The sequence below is a fragment of the Rattus rattus genome, chromosome 3 (assembly GCF_011064425.1).
Source record: "Rattus rattus isolate New Zealand chromosome 3, Rrattus_CSIRO_v1, whole genome shotgun sequence".
In the NCBI taxonomy this organism is placed as follows: Eukaryota; Metazoa; Chordata; class Mammalia; order Rodentia; family Muridae; genus Rattus; species Rattus rattus.
Genome location: NC_046156.1, coordinates 18018481 through 18033511, shown reverse-complemented (window position 1 = coordinate 18033511; position 15031 = coordinate 18018481). Strand labels below are relative to the sequence as shown.

Below are 15031 nucleotides of genomic sequence, written 5' to 3'. Positions count from 1 at the left end.
ACCAGTTTTTCTTTATAACGCACAAGGCTTTTCCATGTTCCCGCTTAAAATGTTTCTTCCCACCCACGGGTAGCTCAGTTCGGCGGCCTCCCTGAGCCATCGCTTACAATGAGCTCATTTAATGTTCTTGACAAAACAGAGGCAGCTGGCTCACTGTGGCAAGGACAGGGATCCAGTCCATCCCACCTGCTGTTGCTCTCTCCTACAGGCTGTAGGAGTACAGCGTCCAGCCACTCTCATGACTTCCAACACTTTAAACTCCTTTAAATGCAAGAGGAAGAAAATCTAACACTCAAGCTCTGAGAAAACTCACCTCGCCCCCACCCTAGTCCCAAGCAGTGTCTCTGTGGTCATCCTTTCCCTCCTTGTCAGGGTTTTTTCCTTAGTTACTAGGTGTCTTGCCGCTTCAGTAGGCCTCCGCCCATTAGGTCCTGCATCACTTTATAGTTCCGAAGGAAAGATATCCTTCTCCCTCCTCTCGCCCCATCAGAGGGGACAAATGGACACCTACAAGCCCTTTTGCACACCTCACAGGCCAGCCTCTCAAGCATCTTCCAAAGTCTTTCACCCGGAACCTGCTTCAAATCCACGCAGCAGAGATTTAAAATCAGGCCTGTCCCAAACAGCCCCACACTACATTTGATTCCTGATGCTCAACCAAGGCCACGCCCCGTCCCCTAGCCTGGGAGCTTCATTGGCACAGTGAGCTCCAGGATTGGAGAATGCCGTAGCCAATCCGTATCCTCAGTTCTGATGCCCGAGCCAATCCCCTAACAGAGTCAAGCACCGCCTCCACCCCGCCCCCTCACCCTCAGGAAGGTTTTTGTTGCAATCTGCTTCTGGGTCCTCGTGTGCTTTTCATCAGGGACCCCTGCGACACCTAGCGATCTCCGGACTAAAGCCAGGGCTGGATTCAAACCAGGAGAACGACGTAAGCGGGCGCGGGACACGGTGCGCGGTGACGCGGCCCGGGGCGTGCAGAGTTTGCGGAACCCGGAGCCAAAGGGAGGTCGGCGGGCTGGAGGAGCGCTCCTACGAGGTCGGACCTCAGAGGAGACTGTGAGGGTCTACCTTGGGGTTGACAGGCTTTTCTTTGGAGAAAGAAGGGCTCTGAGATAACTGAACCCCAGTCCTCCCTTGTACTCTTACTCTTGATTGTGTGTTTTGAGGTATTTAGAACGCACTCTTGCAAGGTCAATGCTGACTTCAGTTCATCCGTGATAGATTTTTGTGTTTGCTTTTTTGAGACAGTCTTTTGTTCTCGAAGTAGTTATGTAGTAGCGAAGGAACTTTTCAATCCTCCTATCTCCACTCCCACACCCCCAACACACACACCCACACACCCAGTGCTAAGATTGAAGGTGTACACCACCGCTGCTGGTTTTATTCCGTGCCTGGGTTGGAGCCCAGACCTTCGTCCCTGCTAACTGAGCTGCCTCCCTAGCCCAGGTAAAACGGAAGTTCAAGGTTGATGAGGGAAACTAAAGCAGTTAAAACAGAAGCTTGAGCTGAGATTTTCCGAGCTTTTCAAAAGACAAAAGCAATCTTATCAGTAATGTCTGAAGGTCAAGCATTCCTGCAGATCTGAGCTTCACGACCCTAACTACCTCGATTCCGCGTTCCACCTATAGACTCCGCTCCACCATCTGATGGGTAGGTGACTCACAGGAAGCTTGCTCCGGGCTGCAGCCAGCCAGTCTGTAAATCTTTTGAACTTTTGCCTGTGTGCTGTATCCTAATCCCTGCATCAGGCAGCTATACAGCTTCTCTTGTGAGAAATGTATGCTTACACGAAATCCCACTTTCACGCGGCATTAAAGCTGCTTTTAAATGGTGCCTCTTAACTCCTGTGCTGATAAACGTGGCTGTATTCTTTCCCTGCTTCACCTCTTCATGTGGCCTTGAACGTCTCTTTGTACTTTGTAAGCCAGAACCCTGTTCGCCTCCCTCTGTTGCAATTCGTGAACTTTATAAACATTCTAGAAGTGGACTAACAGGTGTGGCGTGTGGCGAAAACAAATGGGACCCACTGGTTAGCACCAGCCCTTTGAGGAGTTATCTCTGATAGCCTTTCTTGAGCTTGCAGATACCTGAAGATTCTGGACTTTTTCAAATTACTAACACTCTAGCTATTCTTTGTGTGTGTACACCGCCTGTGGGTCAGGTTTGGAACTTGCTAGTTTGAGTAGTAAGTTCAGAACATTAAACTTTTGCTGAGTTTAAACTGATTTTTGAATGCTTTGCCTACCTTTGAGATTTGCATTTTTTTCTTCAACTTTTGATCTCTAGGTTGTCCACAGTCTTCCTTCTGAATCAGTCCTCCCTAGAGATGATAAAATGGTAGTTTTATTTTTCTGTTGATCCATGTGTATCTGACATGGGTTTCATATTTAATATACCCTGTGCCATTATTAGATTAGCTGGGTCACCCTGACTTATGTCTCTCTGGTTTTCTTCACAGACCCTTGTGCTTAGAGAGAAACCAAAAGCCAATTACCTTTTTTCTACCAATTTAATGACATCTGAATGTATGTGTTTAGTTTATCCATGAATATCAATATACAGTGTTAATTGCATTCAAGCAAACACACATTGTTTAAAAAAAAATCAAAACCATCCAGATGTAATGACACAGGCTGGTAATCCCACTTGGGAGGGGAAGGCCAGAGGATCAGGAGTTTAAGGTCATCCTTGACTTGAGGATAGCCTGGGCTGTATAAGACCTTGTCTCAAAAATAAATAAATAGGAAAACTAGCTTGCTTCTCCGGCTCAGAATCTATAACTAAATAAGGTGGGTTTGCCCCCTTGGTGATTGAGAAACTGATAAGCCAACTTGGCAATAAAAGGATGGAAAAAGTTAATTATTTCTAGCAAGTTTGGAGCACACAATATTTAATCCTCAAAGTAGTGTTTCCCAAGTCAAAAATCACGGGGGCGGGGTAGCTAACTACACCTATACCAGCTTCTTTGGAGGCCAAAGGTGGGGCTAAGCCTAGCCTGGAGCTACAGAAGGAATTGGAGACAGTTCAGTTTGACCAAGCTACAAATTAAAATAAGAACTGGGGATTTAACTAAGACTGCTAGCTAGAGAGCTTTGCCTAGCTTGTGCACGACCTTAGGTTCGAAGAAACCAGGGAACTTTTTCCAGGGAAAGCATTGGCATTGGCATAGACAAGACTTGTCATCATGTGTGCAAATCAGTACACAAGTCCTAATGTGTGCACAGCAAGCAAGTCCTAGTGTGTGCACAGCAAGCACTGCACCCAACCAGCCATGTCCCACCCGTTCCTCGTCTAAGATTTGGTGGATGGTTAGAAGAAACACCACGTATTGGTGCAGCTGCCTTACACACTCAGTCTCGGAATAAAAGCTAAGGCATGATGAGCTCTGCTTACTCTCTTTCCAGTTCTAAGCAGCAGGACTGTCAGGAAGCTTCATTGCCCAGAGCTCCCTGCATTTTCCTGAGACTAAAGGAGTTCCCTATGGATACAGAAGCAATTCTCAATGAATTCTGCTTGTATAACTGGAGACTATTAATATGGTTGTTCAGGAAACCCATCTTCAAAACTAACCTGAGATTCATAGCTTCTCACTTATCAAGGACCTGTTTGAAGAAGCCAGGTGTAGCGACACACGCCTGCAATTCCAGCAGCGAAGAAAGTTCAAAGCCGGACTCCTGAGACTGGGTCTCAAAAACTTAAGGAGTTAAGGGATGGGTGTTCTGACACTCCCGCTTCACTCTGGAGTAGCTGGGATTGCAGACACCCACCTCTGGGCCCAGCTTATAAATTGTTCTTTTACTACTGGTGACTGCTACCCAGATGACCACAACTGAAATTTGACTAGTTCCTAAAATGATCTATTCTGGATATTAAAACTTCTAGAAGTTATCTTTTTATTTACTGAAATTTCATGTTCACGATGAGATCAAAGATGATAACGATGATTTATTATTGTGATTGTTATTATATTGATTATTATTATTATTATTATTATTATTATTATTATTATATTGAGACAGGCTCTCACTCTGTAGATCAGGCTGGGCTTGAATTCACAGAGACCCACCTGGTTCTGCCTCTAGAACACTGGAATCCAAGGAGGCCTTCCATACCTGGCCCTAAAAGTTTTATAATTTAATTTAGAATATCTTCACAAAGCTCAATGCAAAAATGACTTAAGTGTTGTCAATTTCAATAGAACATCAGCAGATCTAAGAAGATGTATCAAAAGAATAAAAGAATACCAGCATCTATTTAAGAATACCAGAGCACCATAAATAGGCTGTGGGTATATTCGAAAGGAATTCAAAGGGAGGTGGCTTTAGCGTTTTTCTTTTGTTTTAAGGTGCTGGATTAAACACAGGACTTTGCCTGTGCTAGGCAAGCACTCTACCACTGAGCTGCATCCTGGTCACTCAGTATTTTGAGAAAGTCTTGCTAGCCCAGGCTAGCACAAACATGATCTTCCCATTTTCCTCTTACAGCTGCTAGGATTACACAGAAAGAACACTATGTTCAGCACACGAAGGGAAGTTCTCTGTGAGGTCTTCTTAGTGGATGTCTGTGGGCCATGTTCTCCTGGTGTTCCCGACCCCTCTAGCTCCTACAGTTCCTCTTCCTCCTCTTCCTCCTTCTCCTTCCCTCCTTCCCTCCTCCCCTTCCCCCCCCCTCCTCCTCCTCCTCTTCTCCTCCTCCTCCTCCTCGTTCCCTAAGGTCTGAGGGGGAGGGACCCTACGAGGTCCAGAATGACATGGTTCCTGCTCTTGGGACAGAGCCAGTGGATGTGATCCCAGTTTGGACTCTCTCCACCTAAAGTTTGAGTGAAGGTTTCTATAAGATAAAGAAGGAGAGCATTCGGATGACTCCAGAATGAGTGATATATAATAGAAAGAGAATCCAAAGGGAAAGGAGGCAGGGACGAAAGCTAGGAGAGTTGCCAAAAATGTGTTCCCTGCTGGTGAGATGGCTCTGCAGGCAAACATGCTTGCCTTGTTGCCAAGCTTCACGGCCTGAGTTGGATCTCTAGAACTCACGTGGTTAAAGGAGAGAAGTGGGGCCCCACACGTGGTCCCGGGAGCCCCACACGTGGTCCCGGGAGCCCCGCATTCAGTTAGCATTAGCAGTGTTTAATGTTAACGCTCTAAACTTCGAAGTCTTAATACAACATAGCATAGCAAGGGGAAGAAATCTGAAGTATTTTCCGATATACGTATAAACTTAAATCCCTCTGTCATCACTCTTTAAGATTTATGTAAGATTGTCCTCTTCGCCACCCACAGGTGTCCTGTAGCGGTGCAGTGTTCGCTCATTGACTCCTCTTTCAATGTCTCTTTTCTCTAGCATGCTTTTGGCCCAGAGGAGACTCTTCTCCCTTGGCTGCAGAGCAAAGCCCATAAAGACAATTTACTCTTCGAAAGTCCTCGGACTCTCCACTTCTGCCGTAGGTATTGCTTGTCACAGACACGTTGTTATATGTATTTTCTCATGTTAGTTAAAAGCCTTAGTAGAAGGATTAATTCTGTGATGTGGGCTGAGGGAGTGAGTCTCACCACTCACCAGAACTCTGGTTCTTTGAGCACCTGCCTGCTGGTCTTGGCTCATCGTGGTACTGGTTCTTATTCTGTGGTCACACAATATGAGTTTGAATATAAGTTCCTCCATGTTACTAATGAGAAAGTGTGATAGGTTTATATTCACTTTCCTAAGATCGGACACCTTATTGTGCCTGGCTTGGCCATGCTGGGGATGGTGGTGGGCTCGTCCTTTTTGCTTAGCAAAGGCTATCAACTGTGACCCAAAGTACAAAAGTGCAGGTCAATGACCTCCAGTTCACCTAATTCAGTGTTTCTCAACCTGTGGGTTGTGACCTTTTCACAGGAGTCACATCCGATATCCTGCATATCAGATGTTTATATAACAACCCATAATAGGAGCAAAATTACAGGCCTGAAGTAGCAACAGAAATAATTTTATGGTTGGGGGTCACCACAACCTGAGGAGTTGTGTTAATGGGGTCACAACATTAGGAGGGTTGAGAACCACTGGTCTAGTGTAACTGACGGTGAAGCAGGGGAACACCATGGAAAAGCAAACAAACCCAGAATGGGAGTCACTACAGGAGGGAGAGCTGAGCCAGTTTCTGTCCCTGAATGGCATGGGGAGTAGGTGGGAGCCAGTCATAGAGGGATTACCCTGGGGTGGCCCATTGTGGGGTGGGGGGATCCCTGCAAACTCTACTACTGCCAGCAGAGAAATGAACCAAAAGAAGCATTGACTTAGTTAGCCCTTGGGCTGGTTCAAACTTCTGGAATGTGGCAGTTATCAAGAAAGCTTACCTTATGGTTGCCTCAAACTCTTGCAAAGCACCTGCGACCTCTTTTGCAAAAATGGGTTCTATTGACTGAGAAACAATGTTCAGCATAAGGGCCTGTGGAGGGATGGTTTGTAACGAGCATAACAGCAGACCCTCTTGCAAAGGACATAGGACCTCCTTCATAAGGATGGGTCCATTGACTGAGAAACAATGCTCAGGATAAGGGGGATTTGGATGAGGCAGGTTCCACAGAAGAGCAAAAGCTCACCGGGTTATTAAACAGCATTCGGAACAGCCTTCCATGTGTCAGTCCCCTCCACTGAAGAAGAAAGTCTGAGTGTGTGCCAGTTCTGGTTTCTCTGGTGCTGTATGTAAGCATGTGGACCTTGGGACCTCTACAACCTATGACCTCTCTAGCAACAAGAAGACCTCATTCAGGAACCTGACCCAGTCTACCCCAAAATTTTTGAAGGGCAACATCACAAAGTCTTAATTTGAAGGCCTTAATTGTTGATGTTGTTGTTGTTGTTGTTATTTATTATTAGTACTAGTAGTATTATTACTATTATTCTAGAATTGGGCAATATTTTATTCCATGGAGTAAGTGTTCCAGGGGCCTAGGAAAGGGAGTTGACCTAGTCCATGGGAAAAAGAAAACAGAAATTTTAAAAAGCAGAAATGGCAGATTGGTTGTTTCAAAGTTAGTTTCCTAGGGGTGGGGGTGGGGGAATATGAGCACGGGAGTCAGATAGGCGAGAAATGAGTGGTCCACAAGATAAGCATCAGGTGTTTTGGTTTCTCTTTGGAATGGATGGAGAGAGAGGAAGCTCCTGATCGCACTCGTTGGTACGGTTCACTTAGACAAGCTGTCTAGAAAGCTCCACTGCCCGCTGTCTGTCTCTGTGGTCAGCTAAGCAGCTTAGTCTCTGGCGTGAGGAGTCCATTTTGATGTTTAGCCTGGTCTGTTTACCCATATAAAAACTAAAGAGAAAAATGAATGTGGACTTACTGTTAGTTATGGTAAAGACATTGTGATGTTTTCTTAAGGATATTCACCAAATAAGTAGGAATGTAATGGGATAAGGTCCAGGATCAACTTTGAAATCACTCAGTGGTTAATAATAAGAACAGTGAGGGTTGAGCAGGGAGAGAGAGAGAGAGAGAGAGAGAGAGAGAGAGAGGAGAGAGAGAAAACAAGGAGACAAGATCATGGGCATTGTGAATTCGTACTTTCGAATGTGAGCATTGATATTAGGGTGAGTTTTCTCTAATTGTGATTTTCATAAATCAAAATTGATAGAATATCAGGACCTTCATGTTGTTCATCCCCCTTCTAATCTCTCAACCCTTCCATGTAGATTTCAAAAGTTTAAAGATCATAATCAACTTTTAAATATGAATTTTATCTTAAATTTCCCTCTCCCATACATAGAAGATAATCGGATCCAGCAATCGAATGTGATCGCCCAACATCACCATCACACTATGATTCTAAGAGGTGTGAGTTGGGGGTGGAGGCTCACGCCTTAATCCTAGAACTTGAATGGCAGAGACACTTTGTGATTTCAGGGTCTACCTAAGAGAGATCCTGCCTCAAAAAAAACAAATAGACAACAAAAAAGTGAGTGTGATTTTCTTTGGTGAAATAGGTTAGATTACATATGTGACTCATACTAAGGTATGAAGTGATTTCAGGGTCTACCTAAGAGAGATCCTGCCTCAAAAAAACAAATAGACAACAAAAAAGTGAGTGTGATTTTCTTTGGTGAAATAGGTTAGATTACATATGTGACTCATACTAAGGTATGAAGTGAAAACTTAAGGGTTCTTTGGAAAGTCGTTTAGATGGTGTTTTTCTGGGGCAAACACATCTGAAGGAACATCAAGTGGACATAGGTGAAAGGCTAAGGCAGGCTTGTGAAGGAATGTTTTTACTGAAGCAGACACAGGAGAGAGGATGCTCTGTTAAAGCAAACATTCGAAGGAAGACATGATAAAAGATTCTTTGCGGGATTGGGGATTTAGCTCAGTGGTAGAGCACTTGCCTAGCAAGCGCAAGGCCCTGGGTTCGGTCCCCAGCTCCAAAAAAAGAAAAAAGAAAAAAAAAAAAAAGATTCTTTGCTAACAACACATGTATTGGTCCGCCTTACTTTTGGAAAGACTCTATAGAGAGAAATGCACTGAGCCACCAAACCCAGTTTAGACATAATTCTATATAAAATAGAGCGACCGCATATGTGTTGCTTAGAAGTTTTAGTTAAATTCTCACACCTTTGCATCTGGTGTAAATGGCCTCATTCTTAAATCTTAGTTGAGAGGTCCCGCTGAATTTTGCATTCAGTTTTTCCATCATGGCTGGAGCAGTCTGTGCTTGTGCTGCCATCTAGTGGCCAAAGCAAGTAATCCACCAGGTTTCCGGAATATGTAGCTCCTATCTTGGAAGATCTCAAATCGGTGAGATAATTTTGTTAATCTTTGCTTGAGGAACGTTTTCCAGAGAGAGAAAGGAGGCGCGGTTTCAGAACACCCCGACAACCTTTTCAAATCGGGTCTGTCTCGATACAAGAAACTACAGTGAAGGATGCTTACTGGATGATCGTTCGCTGGAGGGGAGTACCATGAAAAACCAGCCACAGGCTACCACACAGCATTTCCATCACCCCTACTACGGGCCCCGTGTCTGTCGGTGGCTCCTGCCTCACTCTGTGGTGCTGTAAATTGAACCCAGAGCCTGCACACGCTAAGCAAACACTCCTCCACTGAGATATAACCCAGTCCTTTGATTTGTTCTTTGCCACTAAGGATTAGTTCGCCTTTTGTATATAAATAGGAATATATCCTATAGCCCTTTGATTGTAGATTTTTTTTCATAAATACAATGATTTATTGCATAGAACATCTGTGATTTCTTCCTCCTTGCTGTTGCTATTGAATGCTACTCCAGGGTGTGGATTAGCCATTGGTTCCTTTTCTTTCCCCTTTGAGAAAGAAAGGGTCGTTTCTAGGTTTAAATTTCTGTGCATAAACTGTGCGAAGGGTCCACATACAATGATTTACTAGACGAGTTTTTTTTCGGTCTCTTGTAAACACCTCACACTGAGGTGTGTGGTTTATTTTTAACTATATTTAAATTATGTTTAATTTTGAGGTCACTGCCAGAACATTTCCCAAACTGCCTGGACCCCTTTTACATCCCATGAAGCTTGAGCAGCATCCGGTTGCCCACATCCCACATCAGCAACACTTGCTGTCTGCAAACATCTTAATGGATTCATTATGATGTCTCCTGATCTTAAGTTTCATTTCCCCGGTGATTCCTGGGGCTTAGTGTCCCTCTATAATAACAAATTTTGGGGGTGAGAGTGTATTTCGTCTCATGGGAAGGGAAGAGGATACTGTCTTTTCCTTGATATTCTGTGGGTTTTGGCACTCCTGACTCATAGAGCCACGCCTGCATCCTGTTGTGGCCTTCACACAGCGTGCCCAGATGACCCCTTAAATGAAAAGTCAACAAACCAAAGTAGATGTGAGCCCCCCCCCGCCCCAATGCCCTCATCTAAACTATGGCATATGCAACACGTCTATTTCTTTTTATTCTTTTTAAGACAGTTACATCTTTGTTTTCATTTTTATGCATCTGATTGTTTTGTCTGCATGTATGTCTATGTACCACACACATTGAAACTGCCCAGAAGAAGGTGTCAGATATCTGGAACTGGAGTTACAGACAAAATCTTCCATGTGGGTGCTGGGATTAAATCCCATCTTCTAGAAGGACATCCAGTGCTCTTAGCTACTGAACTAAGTCTCCAGTCCCCAGGGACCCCATTTCCATAGCCAAACTCTGAGTATTGAGAGTTAGGGCCTCAACCTATGTAATCGAGAGGCTCCAAATTCAACCCATAAGAGTGACCTGTCTGGTTCTGCCTTTATTTAGTTGTTTCTGAAGGTACTGACTGCTTCCCCTGGTGGCCAGTTACATAAACCAACTCCCATGAAATAACTTTGACCAAAATGTACAAATGGAAGAGAAGCACTGTGTGTGTGTGTGTGTGTGTGTGTGTGTGTGTGTGTATGTGTGTGTGTGTGTGTGTGTGTGTGTGTGTATTCAGGCAAGAGCCTCTGAGATCTTTTTTGTCTTAAAGTCAGTTCTTGGTAGAGGTTGGACTTTTTCTCAGGATGATACAGAGCAAAGCAGTGACTGAGGTTCTGTGTACGTGTAATGTAAGCAAAAGGAAGACCATTATAATCTTATGCTATTAGCTACGCCATTGGGGCTAGGAGGATTGGGATTAAGGCATTTGTCCTACATGTATGAGACCTGCACTCCAAACCCCAAACCCACACAAAGCTAAACACCATCGTAGCATATGAGCATCCCAGCCCCTGATTAGGACAGTGGGAAGACAGGAAAATTCTCCAGAAACTTAGAAGCTAGTGAGGGACACACAGAGGCAAACACGAGGCCCTGTCTCAAATAAAGCAAGGATCAGTTATCCTCTGGCCTACACCACACACACACACACACACACACACACACACACACACACAGATACACACACACAAACACACACAGACACGCACAGACATATACACATACACACACACGAACATACACACACACACTCACTCTTACACAAACACATACACACACAGAGACACACATACACACAGAGAGACACACATATACACATACACACACACACACACACACACACGGATAAAAATTGTTGGCCTCTTTTATCACTGCATCATAAATCAACTTAAGCTGATTGATATGAGTGCCTAACTTAATTTCAGTGACACTGGTAAGAATGATTTTTTTTTTTCATCCATGATTTATTTGTTGAAAACTCACCACATGCCAGGATAGGGTCGTATCATGGTCTCTGATGATATCGACTTGGCTGACAGACACCTAAGTCCCCAAGTACCTGTTCAAACACCCGCGTGGGTATTCTGTGAAGGTGGTTTTTAAATAAAATTAAAATGTAGTTGGTGGGCTTTGAGGCAAGCTAAGTAGCAGCTCTAACACGGATGGGCTTTGGTCCGTTGATGTCTTTGGAGAAAAGAAACTGAGTGTCCCTCCTAAGTGAGAACGGAGACCTCAGATCCAAGCTGTGGTGCAGGGTCCCTCCTGTTGTCTGCTCTGCCCATTGCAGATTCCCCAGCCCCAAAACTGCATGACCAAGTCCTGGAGATAAATCTCTCAGTTGCTCTGGGTTCTGCGTCTCTTGAGAAAGTTGACTGATACAGCAGAGCACAAGGTATTTTCGTAATGCAAGGACATACAAGTGAACGAAGATAGGAACAAAATAGTGGAGAAGACTGTGTGTTTAAGAGGAGCATAGAAGTACTTGACCTGGATGTAGGGAGGGCAGGGAACGAAGTCTAACTTAAATGTCAAAGTGCCAGAAGGAACAAGAGCTAGCCAAGTGCAGGGCAGGGCCGTTCAGGGAAGACCAGTGACCGAGTGTAGGACAGAGCCTGCCTCCTAAAACAGAAGCACTGGCACCTGAAAGAAAGGAGAAATGGATGCTTTCCAGCAAAAGAAATGCTTGCTGTTTGTGACTATTCGAAACACAGCGCTACCTGGCACAATCTTATTTGCAACACAGAATTCAAGGGAGGGGAGAATCTTGGGAAAGCAGTTCTCAGCCTGTGGGTTGCAACCCCTTGGGGTCAAATGAGCCTTTCACAGGGGTCACATATCAGTTATCCTGGATATCAGATATTTATGTTACATTATCAATAGGTCTTGGCGTTAGGAAGGTTGCTCTACAGTGAGGCTGGGATGCTGATGTAGGAAGACGGGCTTGTCAGAGAAAAGGCTACATGCAGAGTAAGAGAGAACGTACACCATTTGAGAGTGTTAGATGGTTGGGACACGGAATTATGATGGAGGGGTGGCAGTGGCAGCTGAGGGAAGTGGCTGGCTTAGATAGACACAGACTTCGAATTAAAAATAAAGTAAGTTGAAATGTGCCTTTTGACCTCAACTTAATAAATTTGGAATACCGATGTACTTTGTGGCTCTGTTGTCGATTGCACTCCATGATATTTTTTTTTTTCTGTTTTCTCTTTGTTTGTTGGGGAGCGGTGCATGTGGGAGCCATGCATTGGCCATGAATGGAGTCTGGAGGCCCAACGCTGGCTATCTATCTACCTCAGTTGCTCTCTACCTGTTTAGGCATGGTCTCTCGTTGATTGGTCTGAAGCTCAGTGTTTGAGGTGGACTGCTGGACTCGGGGCAGCCCCTGAGATCTTACTATCTCAGCCCCTCATCTTGGAGTTACAGGCCATGTGCGAACCCGAGTTCTACATGGGTGCTTGGGATCTGAACTCAGGTCCTCAGGCTTCTTCCGCTGTCCCATCGCTCTCGTGACATCTTTATATATGAACCTGCTTTGCATTTCTGGTCACTTGCAGAGTGAATCATTATGTTCTCAACATTGTTTCAGAAAGAGGGAAAGGCCTTTGTTAAAAACCCCTTTCTCTGGCCTGCTGGGTGTTTTGAGTTTTATAATCGTATTCTCTAGAGTAGCATTATGTTCAGGCGGGACTTCATCAAAATGCTGTTCTTGAAGCATGTTAGCCTCCAGAGAATTTGCTTGTGATTCCCTTCACTGGAGTTTTCAAAGATTACCAATAGGAACCCGAGAAAGCTATTTCTTTGGCATTGTTATTGGAAATAGAATGAGAACAATGGTCTATTTAATAGCCATTATCATTATCTTTTTCCCAGATTGAATTAAAATTGCTTTAATATTCTATTACAAAGTTCCTTGCAAAAATGCTGTCAATCATTTTTCTTATTTCCACCAGCCCACAAACAATGAGCTTAAAGCTAATTCAGTGCTTCTGAGAGAGCCTCAAAATGCAGCTCTGAATCGAAGGACCTGAAATATTGTGTATGGTATAATTATAACTTCTAATATTTTCCTACTACAGTCTTAGCTTGCTTGCTGGTGTGAGTAGACCTGGTGGGAATGATGACTATATTCTTAGCAGTGACTTCCGGCCGTATTTTTAGAAAGCCTTAGTATGTGAAGGACAGTAGAGGATAAGTAAGTGTGTGCTGTAGAGACAGATGTGGGCTCAGATCGTGGCCTGAGCCTATTTCAGACACTTTTATGAACTTACCAGATGTGAAAAGTTTTTTCATCTCTGTCTTCATGGTACGTCGACTTCGTTATTTCAATAAGTGGAATTCATAACGCTACATAGGGCTGCTATGAACATTAACAAAATTAATTATGTAAAGCACACAGAACAGTGCCTAATGTCACCTAGCATTATCTGTAACCTATTTTTTTTTCTTTTTTCTTTTCTTTTTTTTTTTCGGAGCTAGGGACCGAACCCAGGGCCTTGCGCCTGCTAGGCAAGCGCTCTACCACTGAGCTAAATCCCCAACCCTCGTGTAACCTATTAAGGATTTTTAAACCATTTATTGAGTTCATCCTGTAGGCCATAGGAGGAACTTTTTTACAAAATTCTAGATGCATAATATGTTATGCAAGCCTTGTAGCGTGGTTCAAGATTGTCTTGAAACTTTTTCCTTTGATATTATTATTGAGCTCATGAGTGTTTCTTGCCTTTAAATTAATTAGCTCTTCACTCTGGAACTGTGTTGTCCTTGGCTGAGACCATAAAGATGTGAGATCCACATGGGAAAGTATTCTGGGGAGCAGTAGGGACGGGTTGGACAAGTCTGGAGGACGATGCAGGGAGTTCTAAAACTTCTTCTCATGCTACCCTTTACAGCGTAACAGGAAAAGGGGAGAGTGGCCCATTATTTACTGACCTCTTTGAATTTTGATGGAATAATTAAAAGAAACATTCAATATATTTTTCAGAAAATGGCTTTGAGATTCAAAAATGCCAAACGAATCGAAGGCCTGGACCAAAACGTGTGGTGAGTGTCTTAGAGGGTAGGTGGTAAAGCTTCCTGTGGGCCCTTACATTGGATTCTTAACTTCACATGCAGTTCAATAAAGAAGCTGTTCTTTTAATTCGCCATTAAAATTAAATGGGGGGAGCAAGCAATGCTGATTGACTCATTTAGCAAACGAGCTACTCTCTGGGCCAGCACTGAACATGCGCCAGAGAAATCTAAAACTAAGTTCAACTGATGCTTTTGTGAAATTTACAGCAGACCATTTCCTTTTTTCTTGTTTCTTGGAGTAACACCTTGTTATGCATGTAGCACAGACTGGCCTCAAACTCTTGATCCTCTTGCCTCAGGCTCCCCAGTGCTGGGATTATGAGGGTTACAGGGATTATAGTTTATGAACATTCAACATACCCAGTTAGACTTTCCTCATTAGTTCTCCTTTTAGCAGTTGATAAGAAAAATTAAACAAGACATGGTGGCCCATGCCTTTAATCCCAGCACTCAGGAGGCAAAGGTAGGTGGATCTCTGTGAGTTCAAGACTAGCCTGGTCTACAAAACAAGTTCTAGGACAGGTGGGACTCTGTTACACAATGACACTCTGTATCAAAAACAAGAAAAACTAGTAACATAAAATCCATGAATATTCATATATATGATTGCATATACATACATATAACCATATATTTGTATGTGAATGTATGTGTGTGTGATATGTTCCTGAAATATGAATGTCCCTGAATTGACTTCTCTAAGGAAGTTGAGATTGTTAGTTCATCATCATTTGCTAGATAAATTCACCTTGTGGGTAGTAACATTTTTG

The 15031-nt window shown here is 43.7% G+C and overlaps 1 protein-coding gene across 1 annotated transcript in view; it reads left to right on the top strand.

Annotated features, from left to right (window-relative positions):
* The first annotated feature begins 795 nt into the window (after positions 1 to 795).
* Kyat3 (kynurenine aminotransferase 3) overlaps positions 796 to 15031 on the top strand; it is a 38911-nt gene continuing 24675 nt past the window's right edge. Inside the window, exons 1-3 of the mRNA XM_032897241.1 lie at positions 796 to 931; positions 5344 to 5443; positions 14173 to 14231. Of these exons, the coding sequence (XP_032753132.1) occupies positions 5345 to 5443; positions 14173 to 14231 (158 nt within the window). The 5' untranslated portion in view covers positions 796 to 931; position 5344. The remainder of the gene's footprint in view (positions 932 to 5343; positions 5444 to 14172; positions 14232 to 15031) is intronic.